At 33.8% G+C, this 25,395-nt stretch overlaps 2 protein-coding genes across 3 annotated transcripts; one reads left to right on the top strand and one right to left on the bottom strand.

The window, feature by feature from the left end:
- Nucleotides 1-633: 633 nt before the first annotated feature.
- LOC132641421 (chaperone protein dnaJ 16) lies at nt 634-8,145 on the bottom strand. 2 transcript variants are annotated; one of them, XM_060358412.1, is made up of 12 exons: nt 7,688-8,145; nt 6,179-6,302; nt 5,303-5,385; nt 5,077-5,188; nt 4,895-4,999; nt 2,561-2,611; nt 1,924-2,013; nt 1,715-1,826; nt 1,474-1,622; nt 1,338-1,391; nt 1,033-1,255; nt 634-929 (listed from the first exon to the last, which is right to left on the bottom strand). In XM_060358412.1, exons 1-11 carry the CDS (start codon nt 7,822-7,824, stop codon nt 1,037-1,039), a joined length of 1,236 nt encoding a protein of 411 aa, XP_060214395.1. In that variant the 5' UTR covers nt 7,825-8,145; the 3' UTR covers nt 634-929; nt 1,033-1,036. The 2 variants fall into 2 exon arrangements, with proteins under 2 accessions (XP_060214395.1, XP_060214396.1); XM_060358413.1 differs by lacking the exon at nt 7,688-8,145 and adding an exon at nt 7,334-7,460.
- Nucleotides 8,146-22,620: 14,475 nt separating this feature from the next.
- LOC132639751 (uncharacterized) lies at nt 22,621-23,064 on the top strand. Its single transcript, XM_060356174.1, has one exon. The coding sequence runs from the start codon at nt 22,621-22,623 to the stop codon at nt 23,062-23,064; it is 444 nt and encodes a 147-aa protein (XP_060212157.1).
- Nucleotides 23,065-25,395: the final 2,331 nt, after the last annotated feature.

Consider the following 25,395-nt stretch of genomic DNA (forward strand, 5'->3'; position numbering starts at 1 on the left):
ATTTTATACAAAGATTAAATTTAAAATACTCCCGTTTCATAATAAGTGGTTTTTTTTAGCTTATGCACAATCCTTAAAAAAGTGCTTACTTCTAGAAAATTAGAAGTGTTTTTACTAACTTTGCAATTTAAAGCAGATATAACACTTGTTAAAAAAAATAGTGTATTTGCCCTAAATCGTAAAGTTTAGGAGTATATTTGCACCTTTGCCCTTATACATAAAGATAATAAGATCAATTTCTCCTTAAAATCTTAAATCACTACTTATTTTATTTTGAAATGAAGGGAGTAAGAAGGAACAGCATAACATGGGGCGACAGCTTCAGGACTAGCACGGGCCTGCCAGCAACAAAATCCAATATTGCTTTTGGCAGAATCTAGTTGGTCTATCATATTATCTCGAAAGTATTCACTCTCCTAGGAAACTAATGAAAATGCTGATGTACATAGCCATCTTTTACAATACATGGACAGTAATCTTATAGTATTCTTCACTTTTTTTACATTTTAACAAATATATATATATCAGATCACCACTTAGACGACAGTAGTTTTTTTCCTGAATTTAACAAAAGAATGAACCTTCTTTTTATTCTTCCTCTCTTTTGCCACTTAAAAACACACAAGCATAGTATATTCAAGAAAGACTTGTCATTGACTAATGCAATTTACATGTGTGAATGCTAGGGACGGACAAGACATCAAAAGGTAAAAGAATATAGAGGAAAGAATTTCACAACAGAATTTTTTGAGTGCTTCCCGTGTAACACCATTCCATTAAATACCAGTATTTCAGAGCAATGTTGATGCCTAGATCCTGCGATTAAGTCCTCCGAAGAATTCTTGCAGTCCTGCAACAGGTTCATTGCTTGGACAAACAGAAAATGCACCTCGGCGCCAACTGATTCAGCTACCACATTTCTCTATAAACTACAAGTAAAATAGAAATATAAATGTTTACCGGATGAAAGAAAATGAAATGATAGGATACTATAAAGCATTGACCCCGAAGGTAAGCAAAAAAGAAGCTCACCCAACTAACAAGGCTTCCTTTTGTCAACCTTCAATGGAATGTAGAACCACTTCTTTTTCTTTGTCCGATCTCTTGAAGGCTTCTTTTCTCTTACCGGGCCATCTTCCCTGGTCTCCTTGGAACCACCTTGGTTCTTACTTCGATTGCTACTACTACGCTTCATCGCGGGAAGAGTTTTATAGGAAGCATGAATTTCATTGCGGTGCTTAAGAAGCTCATCAATCTATTCATTGGTGAAGAAGTCAAAAAACAATAATTTAACTTTGCCCTATGAATATAAAACCACTTCAAGGCATCAAACTTACAGCTTGCATTTCTTGTGCATATCTACTTGTCATCTCGGTAAATTGTGCTAAAACCTGTGAAGAAACAAGAAAAGGAATCAGTAAGATCAGAGAAACATAAAGCAAGAGATCACCAATTAATGAATACAAAACAGACCTCCCTATATTCTGTTTCAAATTTAGACAGTTCCACCCTTTTAGACAAAATTTGAGCTTCTACTGCTCTAAGATTCTCTTTTTCCTCAGTAAAAGGTGCGGCACAAACGACTTCGATGGTGTAGCTCGCACTTTTAAAAAAATTGTCGCCTACAAAAGCCAACCAGGAAATAGAGAGGAGTGCTGAGTATCATATTCCCATTGAATATCATAGAAAGTTCAAGATGGCATGGGAAAGATACCATAAATTGCAAAAACATGTGTGCCAGGTTTTAGCTCAGTAATCTCGCATGGTTGAAATCCATCTAGTTTCTTGAAAAATGCTGAGTCTGGATCCTTTGCAGCTGCTGATGCCTATATATTAGCTCAAGCAGAAAAATAATGTGAACACATGAGCACAAACTTAAGAGAACCAACTAAAAATTGAAATTATGCATAGATATAAACTCACCGATGTCTGGGTTTGATCCATGTGATAAACTGGGAATCCAAGAAAATACATGCCGGCGGATGTGACTTTCCCGGTTTTTGAGCTATCTTCCTGCAAAGAAGTCACGATAAATTTACAGCGGACACTAAGGAAGTAGAACTGCCAGGATCATAAACCAGATTAGCATAAACAACGATAAGAGGATTTTTGGCAACCGATGGATTGTGACTAATCTGAGGGCAAGTGGAGTAGCTTATAGTAGAGGGTATCGAAAAAAAAGAACGCAGAAAAGGATAGTGTTTGAGCAATGATATCACTTAATGTGAAGCCGCTAATTGATCTAGTTTCATTTTTCAATTGCCCCACATCTGCTATTCCGTCATTAAAGAAAATTAAAAGAACATGAACTCAGCATATCAGTAGAGAAGTGAATGAGAAACTTATTTTTGGTGCTAAAGAAAAGGATAGTGCATCATTTGGGAATAGGCATAAACTTCTTGATTTGAACAGAAAACTGGTACCCGTATCCATATATTTATAAGCCAAAAAAGAGCTCATTGTGATCTCTTCAAGCCTAAACTACCATGAAATTTGAAGTGTGATCTTATAGATTTACTTGACAACAAGGAGCAAACAAACGAATAGAAAGGATTGGAACCTGTAATGCAAGGCTCAGCCCGCCATTTTCTTCCTGGTCAAAGTATAACAGCTGCACACACAAAATTCAAATGACCAAACTGTGACAAACTCAAAACAGATCAACACAGAGAACATTTCAGTTGATAGAATTAAACCAAAACAAATTGAAGTCATTAAATCATGTTATAATCTATGACGGAAATCATAATATGATACTCCCAAATGAGGAAAGCATGTCATATTAAACTAGTCAGAAATCAGTCTCACTCCGCTTGATGATTCATTCCAAAAGAGAAAAACGAAATTTGCATTTTTTATGACAAGTAAATTTTCCTAGGATCAACTTCCCGACATGGAAGAAATCAGAATGGTGACACTATGTTTAAACAACATGAAGAATCATCCGAGACATTTCCTCTTTCTCTGCCCCCGTTTTACAACTAAAACCTAAGTTGCTCGGACTCTTCACTTTCGATGCCACACCTGTGTCGACAAGACATGGGTGTGGGTGTGGGATCCGTAACGGATTTGGTCAACCAACTTTGGGTCTCTGACCAAAATTGACGACAAATTAGAGACAAATACAATAATGCACAGGAGCTGGTTTTACCATGTGCGCATACAAAGGGTAGCGGCTGTGGGTTCCCATGTCATCAAAAAAAAAAAAAAAGTTCAGGCGAAATTGAAGAAAATGGAATACCTTGTATATAGAAATTTCTATGTCAGTCCTTTTCCTTTTATCTCCTTCTGTGATTCTCCTCTTAATGTCTCATAATTTAGACATGTAACTCTATTTTTAGATATTTGAATTATTTTTAGCCTGCACACGTACCCGTACCCGATCCGTCCCCCCGAATCTTAAAATTAGATCATGAAATATCTGCACCCATAATAAACACCCGAGTCCGAGCAACTTAGTCTAAAACAGTAGTTTAACGGGACATCATAGATGACATATCTACTATCTACTACTGATAACACATTTCTACAAGGTCCTAAAAATTTAACAAAGAGGCCTGCCACCTTAGAGCATTCCTAGGATTCGTTAAGATCAGCAACACACATAAATTTTCCGATTACCAAAGTCAGCATGTCAAGACAGATCACTTAAACAGAAATAGAGATGAGCAAATCAAACCTAAATGAGCAAAGACATGAGAAAAAGCATCTAAGAGTTTGCGTCTAGGTCTGGCAAACTGGTTAGAAGAATAAGTAACCATCCAATCCGACCCATTAAATATGGGTTAGATAATTGACCATTTAAAAATGGATCAAATATGGATATTATCCATATTATCCACTAAAAATGGGTATCCAGATGAATAATATGGATATCCATATTATCAATACCCATTTATCTACTTCCTTTCAGGGAGTCTAAGCTTATTTTGGCTTTTAGGTTGTGTTCTGACCTGACTATTCCTGAAACCATAGATAATATGGATATCCATATTTTCCGTCGGTTAACCCATTTTTTATCCGTATTAAATATGGGGGGTTGGATACTTTATCCGTTTTTGTTTAACCCGTTTTCGACAAGATCATATCTGATCTGACCCGCCCGTTTGCCACTCCTATTTGTGTCTATCGAATGATTTATCAGGAAAACAAAAGAGAGCCTATCTAATGATGGATATATTTGAATATATTCTAGAAGCACACTGTTAAGCCTCTAACTCGGCTACATATAAAATATTGATAAGTGACGCGCATCAGTCTTAAAGTCTGTAAATGCAACAGTAAACCAAGCAGTCCTCCATTAGCAATGTAGCAGTCTTTTTGTAGCAAAAAACTTCCTTTCAAGCTTATTTTGGCTTTTAGCTTGTGTTCTCACCTGACTATTCCTAAAACCATAGATAATATGGATATCCATATTTTCCATCGGTTAACCCATTTTTTATCCGTATTAAATATGGGGGGTTGGATACCTTATCCGTTTTTGTTTAACCCGTTTTCGACCCGATCATATCTGATCTGACCCGCCCGTTTGCCACTCCTATTTGTGTCTATCGAATGATTTATCAGGAAAACAAAAGAGAGCCTATCTAATGATGGATATATTTGAATATATTCTAGAAGCACACTGTTAAGCCTCTAACTCAGCTACATATAAAATATTGATAAGTGACGCGCATCAGTCTTAAAGTCTGTAAATGCAACAGTAAACCAAGCAGTCCTCCATTAGCAATGTAGCAGTCTTTTTGTAGCAAAAAACTCGTCGATTATATTTTCCAACTGACCAAATGAATTTTTCCTATCATCAGAAGTGTGAGTCCAAGTAGCAAGCATTCAGTTGATCAAATATACACAATAAAGTAAACCTAAGCATATTTGGCTTTAGATTTTGACAGACCTTGAATTTGCTTTTTTCTCGTGAATGAACTCGGAAAACAAGGCCTCCTTTAGCTTCCTTTTCTGTTATTGTAACAGAGTAGAAGTGAGCAGATTGCTTTTCTACCTGTTAAGAAGAAGATAAGAACTTCTGCAGTGACTAAATTTTAACAAGAATAAATAACATAAGATTTAGATTGATACCTTCCTGCATAAAGGTTGCCCAAGTGAAAGCGATTGAATAGGTACTGAACCATTGAAGGCTTCCTCTAGAACAGTTGCAGAGACTGTGGTTTTTATTGGTACACCAAGCTTACTGCTCATAATGAAATAAGCTAAAATTTATCATCATGCAACATAAATTTCATGAGCAGTAAGTCTGACTTCAACGAAAAGGAACATAAAAAGATTACATGCAACATGGACTGACCTAAAAAGTGCAGCAAACATAGTATTCACAGTTCCCAAACTTGAAAGATCAAGCTCCAATTCTTGGCTTTCTGACTCAACAGCCTGTTTAATACTTCCATTAGGTATAGCACCAACATTCTCATTTTTTCTAATAGGGAGAATGCACAAGAGAAAGTCTAAGTCTTAAACTAAATATAGATATCTAGGATAAAGAGAAGAGAAAATGACAAAAAAGTTCCCTTATGTTTGAGGGAAGGTTTAAAATAGCTCCTTAAGTATGCACTTAACAGTTTGGTCCTTTAAGCTTGCCAAAAGTTAACGCTTTTAGTCTCCGTAAAATATTACCGAACTCTGTTTGTTAGATTTGACGAAAACAGTTTGTTGGGGGTGGGGGTGGGGTTGGAGGAGAGATGGAACTCACATTTAAAGGTACAATTTTGTAGGTTCTGCTATTTGTAATTTATTTCTAAGGTCTGATGCAGCTTTTTGAGGTGTAATTTATGCTATCTTTTATATATTCTTAGTCTCCAAACTCTAGTGTAGTTTTTTGTGTTGCATATTTTAGGATTTGATCGGATTTTCTTGGTGTTTATAGTTAAGTCTTTTGTTTTCCATTGTTTCTGTCAAATCTAATCGACAGAGTTGGTAAATATTTTACGGAGACTAAAAGTGTTTTAACTTTTGGCAAACTTAAAGGACCAAAAGTCCAAAACTGTTGAGTGCATACTTGAAGGAATATTTTGAACCTACCCTCAAACATAAGGGACCATTTTTGTCATTTTCTCATAAAGAACAATACAAAACTAAATTATCAACCAGAAGGCATCATATGCTTAGGAAAAGAATAAGTAAATTAACTTCCTGCCCTACAGACTACACTGAGGGGGAAAAAAACCTCAAAGCCAGCTGAGTTATATTGACGCCTTTTATCTGGATCAGATAAAATGTTATATGAAAAGGTGACCTCCTTAAACATGTCCGCTGCTTTAGGGTCATTTGCATTCTTGTCAGGATGATACCTACATTATGCAAAAGTGCAAACAGAAAACAATATAACCTCCACCAGACAAGAAGGATATTATTTGCATCCTGCTATATAAAAGGACTTAAAATGACAAGCTATGATTGAATACTACACTCTCATGAGAACAATATTTTTAAAATTGATTGCTAGTCGATTTACAAACAGTGATGTGATAATTTCCACAGGCATCCAGAACCAACTTTGTAATTGTTGCCATGGAAATATTGTAATACTTTGATATATCAAACTCAAAGGTAACTTTCAAAAACTACATATACTGAAGCTCCGATGTGAAAGATGAGACTAACAAAAGATCAAAGTAAAGAAGACAAAATTCTTTCCTATAGCATAACTACAAAGATAACATTTGAAAAGAACTGACTTTCTAAAAGATTAAATTCTTCCAGAATCCTGCACAAACTACCACTTCTCCTTTACTTCCAAATCACAAAACCGCAAAAATAATTCTTTGACAGTTATTGTTTCCTCTTAAATTAGCAAATCAAGAACATTAAGGAAAAGATCTTTTTTCTCCCAATTTAGTTACTTCAAATTGGTTGCAGACCTAAAACTTGAAAAGAATTCCTAGTCAAATCCCATGAAATTTCAAATGAATGAAAGAAAATCCACAGGGAAAAAAAACAAAAGAAAGGTAAAAAGCTCTCATCTGACAACAATAACACATAAAAGGCTTTCTTCAAAATTTTCTTGTTCTATAAAAATTCTCAGAAACAATAGAGCTTCAATATTGATGCATCATCATAACGCTTATAACAACTATGTCTAACAATTCTATATAACTAAGCCTTTCGAACTACCATTCCCAAGCTAAAGTTATTTTTATTATCACAGAGGCAATAACAACAATACACATCACAATAGACAAAAGACAAAACAAAACTGAAAGAACACCAAAATGAGGTTTCAAGAAAACAACTCTACAATACCCAAAAAAAGAGCACTGTAAACAAAGAAAATACATAAAAGGTCAAAACTTAAATTAAAAGGGTCAAAGATTAAACATACTTCAAAGCTAATTTCCTGTAAGCACTTCTCATTTCTTGCTATAACAATTGTTGCTAACATCTCTATACAACAACTAAGCCTACAGAACTACCATCCCCAAGCTAACTAATTCTCTTTATCACAGGGGCAATAACAACAATACACATCACAAAATCTAAAAATTTTGCCCCACTCTTCAGACACCCCCCCCCCCCCCCCCAAAAAAAAAAAAAGATAATATTAAAATTTAAAGAACACAAAATGGGGTTATCAAGAAAACTCCTCTACAATAACAAAAAAAATACAACTGACAACAAACAAAACAAATAAAAGGGTCAAAACTTAAATTAAAAAGGGTCAAAGATTAAACATTACTTCAAAGCTAATTTCCTGTAAGAACTTTTGATTTCTTGATCTGTTGAATTCCTGGAAACACCTAATACCTCATAAGGATCTCTCCTTAAAGGCTTTTCTTCCTCATTCTTTTCAGATTTCCACTTATGCCCCGGCATTTTTTCTTTCTTACCACTTCAAGGCCACAACTTTAATTTTTTGAATTTTTTTTTTTTTTTTTTTTTGAAGAAAACACTAACAGCCAAATCAAATTTTGATAAAGATTGAAACTTTGACCGGAGAATATGTTAATGTGAATTTTCTCATACCCACATCAAATTATTATTTTTCCAAGAAATTTGTATTTCTGGGAAAATATTTGGGGTATTTGAAAACCCTAGAAATGGAAAACCTCAGGTTCCAAGCTGGAAGAGAGCTGTGAAGGAGAGAAGACTTTTTTTTTTTTTTTTAGAGAGAGAGAGATAAAATTTTCAAAATTTTAAAAATTTCCTTACTGTTTGCGCTATTATACGCAGCGGGTATACTGCGCCACTGTATAGGAGTCGTTAGGACCCGTTTGGTCATGGGAATTATTCACTTTTTTGAAAAATTAGTGGGCGTTTGGCCATAAAAATTATTCATTTTTTTCCGAAATTTTTTTCACTTTATTTAATTTTAGTGTTTGGCCATAAAAATTATTCAATTTTTTCCGGAGTTGTATTCCGGAATATCAAAAATAAGAAAAACTTATTTTTCAAAAAAAAATCACTTTTTTACATTACATTTCACCAAAAACTACAATTTCAAAAACTATGGTCAAACACAACTCCAACTCCAAAATTCCAAAAAAAAAAGTGAAATATTTTTTGGTATTTATAGCCAAACGGCACCTTAATGTTTGATCATGAAAATTCCAAATGCAACTTTTTGAAAAATAAAAAATAAATTATTTTTCACTTTTTTCACAATCAAAACCTTATTGAAAAAGTACATTTCAACAAAAAAAAAACTATTTGCAAAAACTATGACCAACTCCAACTCCAAATCCAAAATTTCAAAAAAAAAGTGAATTTTTTTTTTGGTTTCTATGGCCAAACGCCTACTTATATTATTTGTTATTGATTGTTTGGTTTATTGTATTTTAAATTACATGAAGTGCATAATTTCTAAGAACAAATTTTTTGGTAACAAAAATAGACTCTACTATATTTAGCACTTCCTCTGTTCCATTTTATATAAAGGTGTTTGAATTAGTATAAAATTTAAGAAAAAAAGAAAGGCTTTTGAATTTTATGATCTAAAATAAGTCATACAAATTTTTGTCGCTAAAATCATTTCATTAAGGGTAAAATGAAATTTTAGAGTTAAATTATTGTTAAATATAGAAAGGTACCATTCTTCTTGGCCTGACTAAGAGCCCGTTTGGATTGGCTTATAAGTTGCATATAAGTTGCTTATAAGCTGTTTTCAGCTTTTTTGAGTGTTTGGCTGGCCAACTTAAAGTCATTTTGTGCTTAAAATAAGCTCAAAAAAATAATTAGGCCCATTTGACTTAGATTATCTAAAGCAGCTTATAAGCTGAAAACAGCTTATAAGCCAAAAAAAATAAGTTAGACTACCCCAACTTTTTTTTTTTTAGCTTATAAGCTGTTTGCAGCTTATAGGCATAAGCCCATCCAAACAGGCTCTAAAAAGGAAAGAGTGTCATATAAATTAGGACAAAGGGAGTTAAGAAAAAAGTTTGAGGGGCCTCAGGGACATTTTTGTCATTTTTATTGTTTTATTTAGGGATAACTAATTTTAACATTTTTTATTCCATCATTTGAGAGGAATAATATTCCGACACTATTTTTAATTTTGATACAATTTATTTCGGGATTAGTAACTAAATACTAAATATTTTCTCAAGATTGTTTATGTTGGTCCAACATAACAAACGACCCTTTAGTTAGTGTTTGAGCACGTGCGACTCATGTGCCTGATTATGTCTACTAGTGAAGTGAGGTGCGTAATGCGCACTGGGCGTAGAGTAGAATTGGGGTGGGTTTTGGAATTTTGAGGAGTTTGTGGGGTGCTGAGGTGGCAAAAAGGGGAAAACAGAAGAAATGATCTGTATCGATTCATAGCCATGATTAATGGTGTAAAGAGAAATTAAACTCATTGAGATCGCAATCAATGGGTTAGGGGAATGATTAGGAAACTTGACCTTAAATACACAATTGATGAGATCTTGATGGATTTGTAATCATGGTATTTACTTTTTTGTTCATGATTATACTGCTACTTTATTTTAGCCTTGGTATATTTAATTACACGCTCATGCATGCTAATATGCTTTCATAATTCACACACATATACGACATATAGTTTGTACAGGTATATCCGCACATATTTGTGTCTGTTACTCTGTTAGTTTATTCCCTATATACTATATATTAGCCAGGACGATTCATTATTTCTGATTCATCATATGGCAAGTTGCTACATCATCTACAATAAATTGTTACAATTAGCAAATGATAAACTCTTAGGTCGATTTTGCACCATTTTAAAAAAAAAAAATGCTACTAGTTGTCTTAAATCTTTCTTTTCCTCTTTTTGTAGAGGAGAACTATGTAGATTTCGAGTGACGTAGTCTCTTTGTAGTCATTTTCTATTTACACTATGTAAGTTTTCTAGTCCCATTCATTGTGGTCCTATCTATGTTACTTTCGTCACAACATTACATTTGCTCAAAGCCTCGAAGCACTTTAAATTTTGCTACTAACTAAAACTACATTTAATCCGAATACGTTTTGGTAATATATTCAAAACCTTTTACCGTGAAGTAATTGGAATGACTCTCTCCGTTTCAAATTGTTTGTATTCCTTTTCTTTTTAATCCGTTTCAAAAAGAATATTTTTTTTTTTTGGTAACTTTTTAATATTTTCTACATATAACATATTTAGGACTGTAAGATTAAAGAGCATTTTGATACATTTTATATATCTTTAGTTTAAGAACACAAGATTCAAAAATATTTTTTACAATGTGAATGAAAACTAGAAAAATAAATTAAAATGCCGAAAGTAAATTATATGAAAAGCACTATAATGTTGTGAATGTAAACTTTGCCCAAATTACAGTTTGAGTTTCAGATTAGTAGCACAACTAAAAAAATTAGAAAAAATAAAATGCAAGTTTTTATGACCTAGTAGCTTATCTTCCTCACATATGTTTATTACACTGACCTGAACACACCATTCAAAAATATGAAGTGGCCATGTGTCAAAAGATTGAACTTAGACCACCAAAGATCTTATATTGGCTTTGCTAGATTGAACCTTTTGTCGGCTAATGAAAAGAAAAAGAGATTGGAACCTTTGTCGGTGAAAGTATTTAGTATTTTTTCAAAATTATATATTACATTAAAAAAATTATAGCGAAAATCGTAATTTATATATATTTATTTTTTTGGTTAAATTTCTTTGTTTAATTGAGCATACTCTAAAAATGAGCGATAGTGTATGTGGTACATAATAGTGATGTGGTAGGAAATGATGGATGTGAGCGGGCAGCCAAAACTGATTATGGTTGGAAGCGGAGGCGAATCTAAGGATACAAGCGATCATTTGAACCTTTTTTTATTAAAAAATTACATTATATAACGGTAAGGGATCATTTGAACTTTTTACATCGCTTAATAACTTAGCTCAATGGTCTAAGAGGTATCAAATTTCAAAGGTGGTCAAGTATTCGAATAGTTGGGTATATATAAAAGAATATTCTTAAATAGGTTGATATGTGAGTAATTCAAATTTAGAATTTCGTTGAGTGAAAATGAACTTTTTTTTTTGTGCGAATTTCCCTTCATTTGGGGTGGTTTTTAATTTTTGTCCTTCAAATTGGTGGTCTATAAGTTTTGCCCCTCAAATTGATGGTCTTTAATTTTTGTCCTTTACCTTTGCAAATTCTGCCTTAGGGTTCAAGGCAGAATTTTGTAAATTTGCAAGGATAATTTTGCAAATTCTGCCTTAAGATAGAATTTATAAAGGTAAAGGATAAAAATTAAAGATCACCAATTTGAAGGCCGAAAATTAAAGACCACCCCCGCAAAGGACAATCCTGCAAATTGCCAAAACGAATTTGGCCTAACGTGTAATGCAAACGAAATAACGCACGTTCTGTTTCTTGAATTGATAAGTCAAGTAATATTATTGGCGCTTCATAATCATCCTTAGCAGAGTTTTATCATTCTTGTGAAATCAAAAGTTGTACAACAATGCATTTGAAAATGAAATAACTATTGCAAAATCACTTTGGATGTAGGGGTCCAATATAATATCATTATCTGGGCTGATTGAAAAGCATGTCCCATCTCTTTAATTCAGTGGAAATTTGTCTTTTGTTTCAGAAATATGTAGAAAGTAATTAAAGAAATTTGATAAGAAAAGAAAAGAGTGGCATTGGCATAACTTGTTAAATTTACTTTATTTGTCTGCATTTGCAAGAAAACAGTGAAAAGCATATCCACCTTATGTACTTTTTACTACTTTGTGCTGATACTTTAAACCATTTTTTAATGATTATGTTACTTTACTCAGTTCAATTTTATACAATTGGAATTTAATTAAATAAAGAAAAGTTAAATTATTAATTTTGTTCATCTATACTAGTGATGGTGCAAATTGTTAAAGTTATTGTTAAAAGGGCAAAGGTGTAAATATATCCCTCAACTTTGCAATTTAGAGCAGATATACCCTTCGTTACAATAGTGTATATATACTACCGTTACAAAATGGTACAAATATACCCTGCAGTTACAAAATGGTGCAAATATACCCCTGCAGTTACAAAATGATGCAAATATAACCTTTTCGCTGAAGGTTATTTTTTAATTAAAAAAATGCCACGTGACTTTAAAAAAAAGTCTACCCATTTTTTTAGTAGACATATTTTTCTAAAGCCACATAGTAATTTTTTCTGGTGGATCGAGTCTGGTTCGGTTAAAAAAATGAGTAGACTTATTTTTCTTAAAGTCACGGAGATATTTTTTTAAAAGAATAATACCCGACACACCGGAAAAAAATTTACCATGTCGCTTTAGAAAAATATGTCTACAAAAAAACACAGGTAGACTTTTTTTTAAAGTCACGTGGCATTTTTTTAATTAAAAAATAATCTAAGTATTTTTTTTAAAAAAATTCCGTTAAAGAAAAGTGTATATTTGCACCATTTTGTAATGACAGTGGTATATTTGCATCATTTTATAATGGCAAGGTATATATACACCACTTCTTTAACGAGAGGTATATCTGCTCTAAATCGCAAAGTTGAGGGGTATATTTGCACCTTTGCCCTTGTTAAAAAGATCAAGATTGAGAAAACATCAAATCAAATCTTATAACTTGAATAGTTAAACATATAAATGGGCAAAGATGCAAATATACCCCTCAACTTTGCGATTTAGAGCAGATATACCCCTCATTACAAAAGTAATATATATATATATATACCCCTACCGTTACAAAATGATGCAAGTATACCCCTGCAGTTATAAATAGTGCAAGTATACCCCAGCCATTACAAAATGATGCAAATATACCCTTTTCGCTGACAGAATTTTTTTTAAAAATCATTTAGGTTATTTTTAATTAAAAAAAATCCCTATTTTTTTTTAGTAGACATACTTTTCTAAAGCAACCTAGTAATTTTTTTCTGGTGGGTTGGGTCTGGTTTGTTTAAAAAAATGGGTAGACTTATTTTTTTTAAAGTCACGGAGATATTTTTTTAAAAGAATCATACCTGACACACCAAAAAATTACCATGTGGCTTTAGAAAAATATATCTACTAAAAAAAAATAGGTAGACTTTTTTTTTAAAGGCATGTGGCATTTTTCTAATTAAAAAACAACCTAAGTGATTTTTTTTAAAATCCTGTCAGAGAAAAGGGTATATATGCACCATTTTATAATGACAAGGGTATTTGCATCATTTTATAGCGGCAAGGGTATATATACACCACTTTTATAACGAGAGGTATATCTGCTCTAAATCGTAAAGTTGAGGGATATATTTGCACCTTTGCCCTTGTTAAAAAGATCAAGATTGAGAAAACATCAAATCAAATATTATAACTTGAATAGTTAAACATATTTAAATGGGCAAATGTGCAAATATACCTCATAACTTTGCGATTTAGAGCAAATATACCCCTCGTTACAAAAGTGGTGTATATATACCCCTGCCATAATAAAATGGTGCAAATATACCTCTATCACTATAAAATAGTGCAAATATACCCTTTTCTTTGACGGAATTTACAAAAAAAAAATCACTTAGGTTGTTTTTTAATTAAAAAAGATGCCACGTGACTTTAAATAAAAGTCTACCTATTTTTTTTTAGTAGACATATTTTTCTAAAGTCACATGGTAATTTTTTTCCCTAATGTATCGGGTATGATTCTTTAAAAAAATTATCTCCGTGACTTTAAAAAAAATAAGTCTACTCATTTTTTTAAACGAACCAGACCCGATCCACCAGAAAAAAATTACCATGTGGTTTTAGAAAGTATGTCTACTAAAAAAAAGGGATAAACTTTTTTTTCAAGTCACGTGACCTTTTTTTAATTACAAAAAGCCTAAATGATTTTTTTTAAAAAACATCAGCGAAACGAGTATATTTGCATCATTTTGTAATGGCAGGGGTATATTTGCACCATTTTGTAACAGCAGGGTTATATTTGCACCATTTTGTAACAGCAGGGGTATATACACTACTTTTGTAATGAGGGGTATATCTGCTCTAAATCGCAAAGTTGAGGAGTATATTTGCACCTTTTCCCTATTTAAATTAATGAAAGTTGTAAACATGATAAAGAAGTGAAATAGTGTCAAATATTTTAAGGCATCTTGACTTGAAGTATCGTGAGACTTGGGAGACAGGAACTATTAATTTTATATCACTAAAGGATGCGATGAAATAAATGTGATCTCTCCACCATTAAAAAAAGATTTAGGCGAACCTGAAAATAAAAAATTCTAGTAAAAACGCTTTCCCTATATGGATTAGAGTCAATTGACTTCAGATACCAAATGATTAAAAGAAACTTATCAATTTTACACCTATCTTGGAAAAACGATTTACATTGTTAAGTTGTTGAATTGTTTAGTGAAAATTTTGACAATTACTTAACAGCTTCACTGACAAAGGCAAAAGGGTCTTGTCACTATAAGCAAAGTGGCTTTGCCTCAAAGCTAGTGATCAAGATGGGACTTGATACCTAGTTTTGGCAGAAAGTAAGGATTCCTCTTTGAATAATGGAGTAGTAAGAAATGTCCTAAGTGACAAAAAGTATAATTAAAACTGGCACATCTACTGTGGGGAATCTAATTGTCTGATTTATTTAGCCCCTACTCTTTCCCTCTTTGATCTCGTACCCCCTATATATCAATTACTCTTATCTATAAAAGAAATTAAAAGATGACAAGAAAAGAGAGTATATTTACATGTATACAGACATCACATGACAACAATATTTCTAGATTAAACAATTATAAGATGATAATGTTGTAAATCGTACGAAAAATACTTATAAATTTTTATAGCTTGAGACATATCAAGTACACTGTCCTCAAGGATATTTTGTCCATACAGTAAATAATATAATTTAGCGTATCTTCAAGATTCAACAAGTTTATTCAATTTAAGTTTAAGAGCCCGTTTGGATTGGCTTACAGCTTAAAGCTGTTTGCAGCTTATAAGCTGAAAAAAATAAGTTGGGGTAGTCCAACTTATTTTTTTTGGCTTATAAGCTGTTTTCAGCTTATAAGCTGCTTTAGATAAACTAAGTCAAATGAGTCCAATTATTTTTTTGAGCTTATTTTAAGCATAAAATGACTTTAAGCTGACCAGCCAAACACTCAAAAAAGCTGAAAACAGCTTATAAACCAACTTATAAGCCAATCCAAACGGGCTCTAAATTGGGAACAGAAACAACGGAAACTTAATAATAAAAATCCACCTTTTTTGAGATAAGGAAAAGAAGAGAGCATATATAGAAAAAGTTGTTTTCACTTGTATTCATCAAAGAAGTGTATATATAGGTGTTTCTCCGACGGCTAATTGATGACTAGTTTGACTACAATATTAAATATAAATAGATACTAACATTAGAAAATATTTTCACAAACCAATGATGAACATTCCCTTTTGAGATAACACTAATTTTTCCAACAGATAAGATATAAAGTGTAAGAGTCGAAGTACGTTTAAATTGGCTCCAACACCACCATTATTAGTAGTAGTAGTATTTTTTTTTAAAAGTGCTCGCTAGAGTTTGAAACATCTCATTTCGAAGATAACATGAGGGAATTCTACACAGTGTTGCCTCCTCACATAGCTCAAAACAACAAATAATTCCATTCCTTTTAAACCATCGGGTTTCTACATTTTGAGCAGTACTATTACAATTTACAACAAAAAATTGTCGGTCCTCTTTTTTTCCTCTGTTCACGCCTAATCCCTCCTCTTTTACACTACATTAACATATGCATTACACTGTATAACAAGTGTATACATTATTACTTATTCATTATATAACTACGATGAACTTTTAATGATGATTGGGAGGATATACACAAACATACATGTATATATATTGTGATATAACTAACATATATAATAGTATTCTTGTTTATTTCGATGATCCTCGATGCAGAAAAAAGAGTATATATGTGTGTACACACACAGAGACACATACTAGTACTCCCTCCGTCCTAATTTAAGTGTCTTAGTTTGACTTGACACAAAATTTAAGAAATAAAGGGAGACTTTTGAATCTTGTGACCTTATATTAAAGATGGATAAAGAGTAGCAAAAAATTATTTAAATCTTGCGGTTATAAACTTAACAGGTAGGATATTTGAACTGTCAACTTACTAAATATAGAAAGAAGAACTCTTTTTGGGATAGACCAAAAAAAAAAAGTAAGACACTTAAATTGGGACGGAGGGAGTAATACTTATCTGCCATATTTATCCTTGTAAATATATGCTGCCAAGCGATTCTATGAGAAGTTTTAGGGATGAAAGCTATTAGGAAATATTTGAAGTGGATTTTCAATGGTTCTTTCTGGTGAGGGGATGAGTGTTGGTGATGGAATTTGAGAGTGGGGATTAAGGGTCGAATTGGAAGTTGAGTTACATGAGTTTTGTTAAATTTTTTGAGTGAAGATTGAAGGAATTCTCAGTGGTGATTATGAACGTGCGGCTGACTAAATCAAGAATGGTTTAAGAGTCTTCCATCTGAAAGAAATTGAACAAACAAGAAAAGAAGTGGTGATCTTGGATTCGACATGAAAATTTAACGTCTTTGTGTGTATCTAAAAGAAAGCCTTGCATCAAAGTGCTTTTCATCCTCTTGGAACATTGAGGGAAGAAGGAAAAATGAAATTACAGTACGCATTTTGACGACAAGCCAATATACTACACAAATTATCAAACCATATATAATCTTTGCAACAAAATCATGAACGTACACTTTCCTCATCTTCTACCATAAGATATTTTACGCAGCATTTTTTCAAAGGATGGAAGCAAGTTTTGAATGTTTCCCTCACTAAACAAGGCGCTCCTAGTTGTAGCTATTTATGTAGTGTGCTAGTTGATTAGAAAGATGACTTGGTTTCTTCATTTTTTGATAGTCATAACTCAAGGCAAGGCATGAGAAACATTTTCCTCTGCATATTCATTGGTACACCTTGGCATTCATGAAGAATCCATTACCATTCTTTCCAATTCAGAAGAAACTGAACTGATGGCGAATTTAGCATTTGTCCTGAATCGAGGCAGAGGCAGATCAGGACTTTACTTATGGGTTCAAGACTCAGGTTTCAACTACTGAGCCAATAACCTCGATTGAGTTATGGGTTCATAATTTAATATTTTCAACTATGTCAGTTATTTCACACAGATAAATTCAGGTCTAGACTAAAATTTGGGGGTTCAAGCAAACCCATAATTATACTATTGGATACACCCTTGCTTCGAAGGACAAGAGCCTTAACGGGATCTCCTTTCCACCCATATTACTACAAACACCTACATGCCTCGTAGTTATCATAATCTTGCAGGATTTGTGCTCAATGGCTGCTAAATCAATGGACGACCAAACATCATCTAGCATTACAACTATGTTCAGTTATATGAAGCCTTGTTAATTCTGAACTTCGTTTGTGAAGGAATCAAACTAATCAATCGTGCTTTCACTGCTGATGTTGGTGTCTGGAGAGATGCGAACAGAATAAAAAATATATCTCTTTCAATGAAGGCAATCCCTTAACATCTCTAACAAAATTCAAGTTGCAATTTCCTTTTAAATGGAGAACGGTTAATAAACTTGACTCTAAGGTTTGCGAAGACATGTAATAGCGAGAACTACGTACGAACAAATAGAATTCTGTGAAACTCATATTGTCAGCAGCAAATTTGATGACAGGCTTGACGCGATAGTTGCATTGACAGTAACCATCATAATAATAATAGCAGAGTCCACAGTATATCTTTGTAGAATGTGTTTGTACAAATTTTCTGTCGTCCAGTGATGTTATCATCTGATGGAAACTTTTACTAACAAGGGAAGCTATTGCTCTCTCTTTCAGAGTTAGAGAAGAGAGAATTTTCTGGAGGATATCATACGGTAGCACATATAATAATCCATCAGTAATATTGTGGCTAGGCAAAGAGAGGGAATCAGAAACAATGGCGGCCATGCATTTGTGAGAGAAAAGTAAGCTATTGCTCTATATGTGAGTTTTCTTTGGCTTTGTAGGGTTTTGGCAGTGTATAACCCTCTGTTTGGATGGTTGTTTCCCGTGGTTCATTAATGTACAATATGGTGTTGTATTGTATTGCACTGTATTAATGAACACAATGTTTGGATAGACTGTATTTGTTGTGGTTTAATAATATTTGTATTGTTTGGTTTGACTGTATAATAACTTGTAAGTTTACTAAAATACCTTTAACTCTTAATTAGAAATTAGTTTATATATATTAATAAAACTCAGGTAAAGAATAAAGTAGGAACTTTAAAAAATAAATAGGTAGTGGATGGGGGTGGTGGAGGGGTGGGTGGTGTGAGGTGGGTGGTTGTGGAACGAGGGTGGGGGTAGTGGGTGGTAGGGTGGGGGTGAGTGGTTGTAGGGTGGGCTTGGACGGTGGTGAGGGGTAGTAGGTGGTGGTTGGTGGCAGAGGAGTGGGGTAGTTGGGGGTGGGATGGGGGTGGGTGGTAGGGTGGGGTGGGGTGAGTGGTAGAGCAGGGTGGAGTGGATAGTGGAGGGCGGGGGGTATAATGGAGAAATGAAATACGTAACCACGGAAAAACCATCAAATCCGTGGTTACAAAAATTGGGACTTTTCAAGGTTATATAACCATGGGATGAACCACGGGTTTACAACACCATACCACATAATTTTAAGAACAATGGAAACAAATATGGTTTCATAGAAAATCATACATTAATGAATCACAGGAAACCACCATCCAAACAGGGGGTAAGGCTCTCCGACTAAGAAACTTTTCCTTTTTTTAAAATTTAAATTACATTAAAATGTGAATGTTAATTCGTTAGGTCAAGCTTTCTTTACTTCTTGTCTTTATATACGTCTGTTTGGTTAGATTACAAGATTACTTCATGTTGGGTTGGTCCATAATATAGTTATTGACCAAATTCATGAGCTAGTTATTAAAGAAAATTTTATCGAGAAAATGACAAAATGATCCCTTATGTTTGGGGCTATGCCTAATCGGACCAGTTGCAACTTTTACTTGTTCAAATAACAATTACGGTGAAGCAGAATCAGGAAAGACGAATATCTTTATGATAAATACGTCCATTTTGCAAGTTCATTAGTACGAGTAGGTCCCAAAAAAGGATCGTCCTTTGTTCCCCATAGCAACCGGGAGTAAAAAAGCACCAAATTTGATGGCTTATTAAGGGAAAGATGAAGTAAGAGCATGCTATTGGAGACGTTGCAACATATGTCGGGAAGACCTTTGTTGATCGTGTACAAATGAAATACGGATCCAAAGGTAGGGTAAGAAAGGGTCTAGCTAAGTAGATTCAAAATAGTACCTAAAGTATGCTCTGAGCAGTTTTGGGCCTCTAAATTCGTCAAAGGTGAGCACTTTTGGTCCACAATGAATACACGAGATGAACCTTGGTTTTGTGGATTGAAGTTAGCCTATTGGTGTAATAGGACTCCCAATAACTGCACGCGATTGTATACTAAGGTGCTCTGCGCCAGTTATTGGAACGACGTAAGTGTGAGCAGATCCCGAACAAAATGATGAAATGAAGAAGAATAAACTGGAGACTCAGAGGAAGGACTGCTGAATTTGTTGCTTGTGTTTGGTTAACTACTTTACGACCTTAAAAAGAAAAGAAAGGATAAATTTCTCAAAAATCACTTTCTTAGCCATGTAATAAAAATGTTTACTGTTATTAAGTTTGAAATTCCACAAATAAAATTTAGGCATTATCATGAAATTTTAACGGTGGAATGTCAAATTTCATAATAGTGATTATCTTTTAAAGCTAAAAATGGATAACCTGTGCTATTACTACCAATTTTAGAAAAAGTTTGACAGATAAAGGGTAATTTAGACCAAAAAACAATATAATTAATGCTATTAAATGATTTTCTTAATTACTGAGTCAAAACCTTAAACGACAAATAAAAAAGAGTACAGGAAGTAGTTGAAAAGCACAAAGATATGATTAAAAAACAGAATCACTGCGGCCATAAGGCACTGATGATTTCTGCTCCTCTGATATGAATTAATTTCTGCTATTAGCTTTCATATCAAAATAATCATGGTAATTCATTTACTTTTTTTCTTTTAAGTTTTAGTTCAATTTTTTTTTCCTTTACCCGAACTCAATTGGCAACAGATGCCTGGCTATGTTCAAGAATGTTAACATCTTGACAAATCTCAACTTCCTAGCTTTAGAATTATGATATGACAAGGCTAATTTATTTGTTAGTTAAAGCCTATTTTTGTATACAGTTCCAGATCTTGGTATGGACTACTTTTGTAGAGGTCCATTGAACTCAATGGTGCATCATGCAAGTCCTTTTGCTGGAGGGAATAAGATGCAGATCCTATTAAGGATGTAAATTAAGAAAAACAAAACCAGTGATGGTGCACTTTCTACGCTATATTTAGAAGTATCAGTGGCAAAAATTAAAATCTTTCATATTGTGACGCCGCTTCAAAGCCAATTCGTCCAGTGATTGGAAGATTGTGCTGCCCAAGCTAATGCAACGCCACATTTAGCAATTACACATAAAACCATCACTAGAGGAATTGGTTTGTGTGTTACATTGCTAAATGTGGAGTTGCTTTAGCTTGGGCAGCACAATTTTCAATTTTTTTTTTTTCTATTCTCCTCATTGCTTATAAGCTCCTCCAAACGATATATACACTTCGTTAACTTTAAGTTCCTTCAGTTGAAGTAAGCTTTGAGCACAATCTTCAAATCCCCTTTTGTGTGTCCACCAGAAAAAAATATACACACGAGCCCTTACCTTACGAACTGTCAACCTAGTTAAACTATCTTGATGAACATTTATGATAATTCTAAACAATCAACTGCCCGGAGCTAGCTAACTTTGGCAGAATGATAGGTTAACAGCCTCAAGTTATTTGAGTCACCAATTTCATCTGGAATCTCTTTGATGTCGGAGCCATAAAAACTTAATATCTCAAGCCCTTTAAGTTTTCCAAGGATGGATATATTATCTAATTTGCTATGATCTAAGCTCAAAACTTGAAGTTCTACGAGAACTTCAAAAGATGAAGGAAATTTGACACAACTGGACAGCGGGAAAATATTTGGTACTATTAGTCCATACTAAAGGATTTAGCGAGGGAACACCAACTCTTTCACTCAAATCTAAAACCTTTAACAACTCTGCAATACCGTAGTTCAAGTGTCTAAACAAAATTTACTAGAAAATTTATGGGGCTATCCTTATATTTTGCCTATTAGGAAACATGACTCAAGGCAAAGCATGAGAAACATTTTCCTCCACATATTCTTCACTCATTGGTAAACCTTGGCATTCCTGAAAAATCTCCTTGACATTCTTTCCAATTCAGAAGAAATTGAACTGCTGCGAATTTAGCATTCTTCCTGAACAAGTGCCATGACTCTACGAAGTAGAGGCGGATCAGGATTTATGGGTTCACGACTCGGGTTTCAACTACTGAGCCAATAACCTTGATTGCGTTATGGGTTCATAATTTAATATTTTAAAAAATTTCAGTAACTTTACAAAGATAAATTCAGGCCTAGGCTAAAAGTTATGGATTCAAGTAAACCCATAACTATACTATTGGATATGCCTCTGCTTCGAAGGATAAGAGCCTTATTGGGATCTCCTTTCCACCATATTACGACAAACACCTAGATCCCTCGTACTTATCATAATCTTGCAAGACTTGTGCTCAATGGCTGCTAAACCGATGGACGACCAAACATCATCTAGCATTACAAGTATTTTCCTCTCAAAAGAGTGTTTTGCAAAGTCGACTTGCTCATCCAATTTCACTTTCCTCTAAAGTTTGAGGTGTAAAATATCTGCTATTTTGACCCTGAATTTTTCTTATATCCGGAATTTGAGAAACCACGACATATACAACCATATCGAAAAGGCTGTCTACTGCTTCTCTTTGTTGGATAATGACAATAAGCATAGGTTCACTTTCATTTGAATTTGTTTACATCCTATTTATATTTTATGACTTATAGCCTGCTTGGTCAAGCTTCTAAAAAAAAGTACTTTTGCCAAAAAACAGTTCGTGTTTGGCCAATTAATTTAAAAAGTACTTTTGAGCAGCAATTAGTTTTTGACCGAGCTTTTAAAAAGTGCTTGTATTTTTCTCAAAAGTGCTTTTCAAAAACGTATTGCAAAAAGATTGGGCATAATGTTGGAAAACATCAGAGCTAATGAGGCTGCACAAGCTGAGTTAAGATCTACCAACAATGAGAAGGGGAATACAGATGAAGTAAGCAAAGAGGAAGCCAGCAGTTCAAACAAGGTAGAAAACACAAGCAGTAGTCTTGAAGGAAACAAAGAAAACAAACAAAATGAGAAAGTGGAAGAAGTCAAAAGTACTAATCAAGAGGATGGAGAAATGCAGAACACTGAAAACAACAATGTTGATCAAGTTGAGCATAAGGTACTTTCAGTTTCAGAAAGAATAATCAACAAGAAGAAGAAGAAACAAAAAAAGAAGAAAGTTCCAAAAAATAAGAACAAAATACTGTTTAAACCAGCCATTGATCAGATAGTAGTGAAGAAAAATAAGAGAAAGCAAAGGAAGAAAGGGAAAGAACATGATGAAGAAGACAAGGTGCCATCAAAGTGACCTCAACCCCAATAAGGACCAGGGATTGAATCAGCGAGAAATGACTAGCACCAAGTCCAATAAAGAGGAACAGGAATGCAACAAAGAGCAAGAGCTCAATAAAAAAGAAATGGAGCAAGTTGATAGCAAAGAGGAGTGTACTTCACAAGCTTCCACCAACAACTATGTAGAACAAGTTGAGAAGGAACAAGGTAATCAGAAAGAGGGAAACAAGGAGGAGGTCAACAAAAACAAGGAAAACAAGGCAGATAAGGAAAAAGTCCACTACAAAATTAATGATATCAACTCATCCACTAGTCTACCATCTGACATCAAAAATCAAGAAGCAATTGAACTGTTTGTGGATTTAAGGTGTGAAAGCTTTGGACAAATTAAGAAACCACCTGATCCAGAGGTCTCTTTAGTAGAATCACAAGATGAAGAGGGCATTGACAACTCTACAAGATTGGAACAAGCTAGCAAAGATACAGAAACCTTTCAAAATGCTCATTTCGTAGATAACAAGGAGACTGGCAATGGAAAGGAACATGTTGAGAAAAGAGGAAGAAATGCACAGAGAAATATTCAAAGAAAAACAAGCAAGAAACACAGAAACACTACATCTCCTTCACAGATAGAGAAGGAACACAAAAATTATCTGCCCCCTAGTATCTAATGATCAGTGCATTGTTTTGGAATATAAGGGGGGTGAGATCCAAAAAGGCCATTCACAGGCTAAAGAGACTTGTTAATATCAACAAAGTGGTTTTTATTGCTTCGTTTGAACCTTTTGTCAGCAACAACAAAATAGAAGGGTATAAAAGGTTCATTGGATTTCAGCATTGTATTTCCAAATGATAACGGAAAAATATGGTGTTTATCAGATGGATATTCCGGCTAATGAGGAGCAGCAAATTACTCTGAGACTCAAAAAAAGTGGGAACAATGATGTGTTCTACATTAAATCAATTTATGCAAAATATACTACTAGAGAAAGAATTGATCTTTGGGATAGCCTTGAGAATACTTCTAGCAGAATCAATAGCAGAATAATGGATGCTGATGAGAAGTTGGGAGGAAAACCTCACAGGGCTTACAAGAGCTTAGATTTCATAAGCACTATGGAGAGCTGTGGTTTTTCAGATATTGGAAATACACTTGATGTAATAATAGAGGGCCAAACAAAAGAATTTGGAAAAGATTGGACAGAGTTCTCGTGAATGACCAGTGGACTCAGAAGTTTCAACAAAATCTCATTAAACATTTAGTAAGGACCGGCTCAGATCATAGGCCTTTACTTATGAAGAGTCAAAATGATGATCATGGTGGCATTAAATATTTTAGATTCTTAAATTTTTGGTCAAAGCAAGATGGTTTTACAGAAATGGTTCAAAACAGCTGGAATATGGCAATGATAGGTAATGCGATGTGGAAATTCCAATGCCAGCTCAAGGCTCTTAGCACTAATCTCAGACTCACTTGCAATAGTGGAAATGCTGAAGAACAAGGATACTATCAACCTCATGCTTAGAAGACTTATACAAAACACCATACAGGCCATGGAGGGCAAAGATATCACCATTTTACATTGCTTCAGAGAAGCCAATGGTGTTGCTGATTTTTTTGCTAAACTTGCATCCTGAAGTGGAACTAGCACCTTCTGCTACTCTTACTAACAACTACCTAGAGAAGTGAAGGGGTTATTTCACCTAGACAAATGCCAGCTACCTAGCATAAGAAGAAGATATGACAAGAATAACTTCTTTGTTAGTTAATTCTGTGTAAATAGTATATATGAAAGTTGTATAGGTTCACTTTCATATCTTTTGCAGATTGTAGGTTAACATCAAAATGCACTCGAGGTCATGTATTTTCCCACCTCTTTCAACTGTTTTTTGCATCGAATGAATGGGCAAGACAAGGGCCAAGCCAGGTCCTTGACATCAAGGTGTTAAACCTTGGTGGTGGAAATTTCATAAAATAAACAAAAAAAAAAAAAAAAAAGACATCTTTTCCTTTCATCAGAAAATTACCAAATCCATGTTTTGATTTTCAGCCTGCACCATTGGCCAGGGCTTATCTAAAAACGGCATACATACTGAAGGAAGAATAACTTGAATATATACGCGGAGTTATACATATATTCTTTTTTAATCAATTATGTATTACCACCACCAATTGCCTTTGCATATTTTTACAAAATCACTTGTGGAATTCTGTAAATGTTCTACCGCAAGTACACTCTCTATTGCAAAGCATTTTTCTCCCAATCAAAAACTTCTTCTTCTTAGAAAGGTAACAAATATTATATCTTTGGCGAAAAAGGTTGTGCTAAAAGCCATATTTATATTT

The sequence above is a fragment of the Lycium barbarum genome, chromosome 5 (assembly GCF_019175385.1).
Source record: "Lycium barbarum isolate Lr01 chromosome 5, ASM1917538v2, whole genome shotgun sequence".
In the NCBI taxonomy this organism is placed as follows: Eukaryota; Viridiplantae; Streptophyta; class Magnoliopsida; order Solanales; family Solanaceae; genus Lycium; species Lycium barbarum.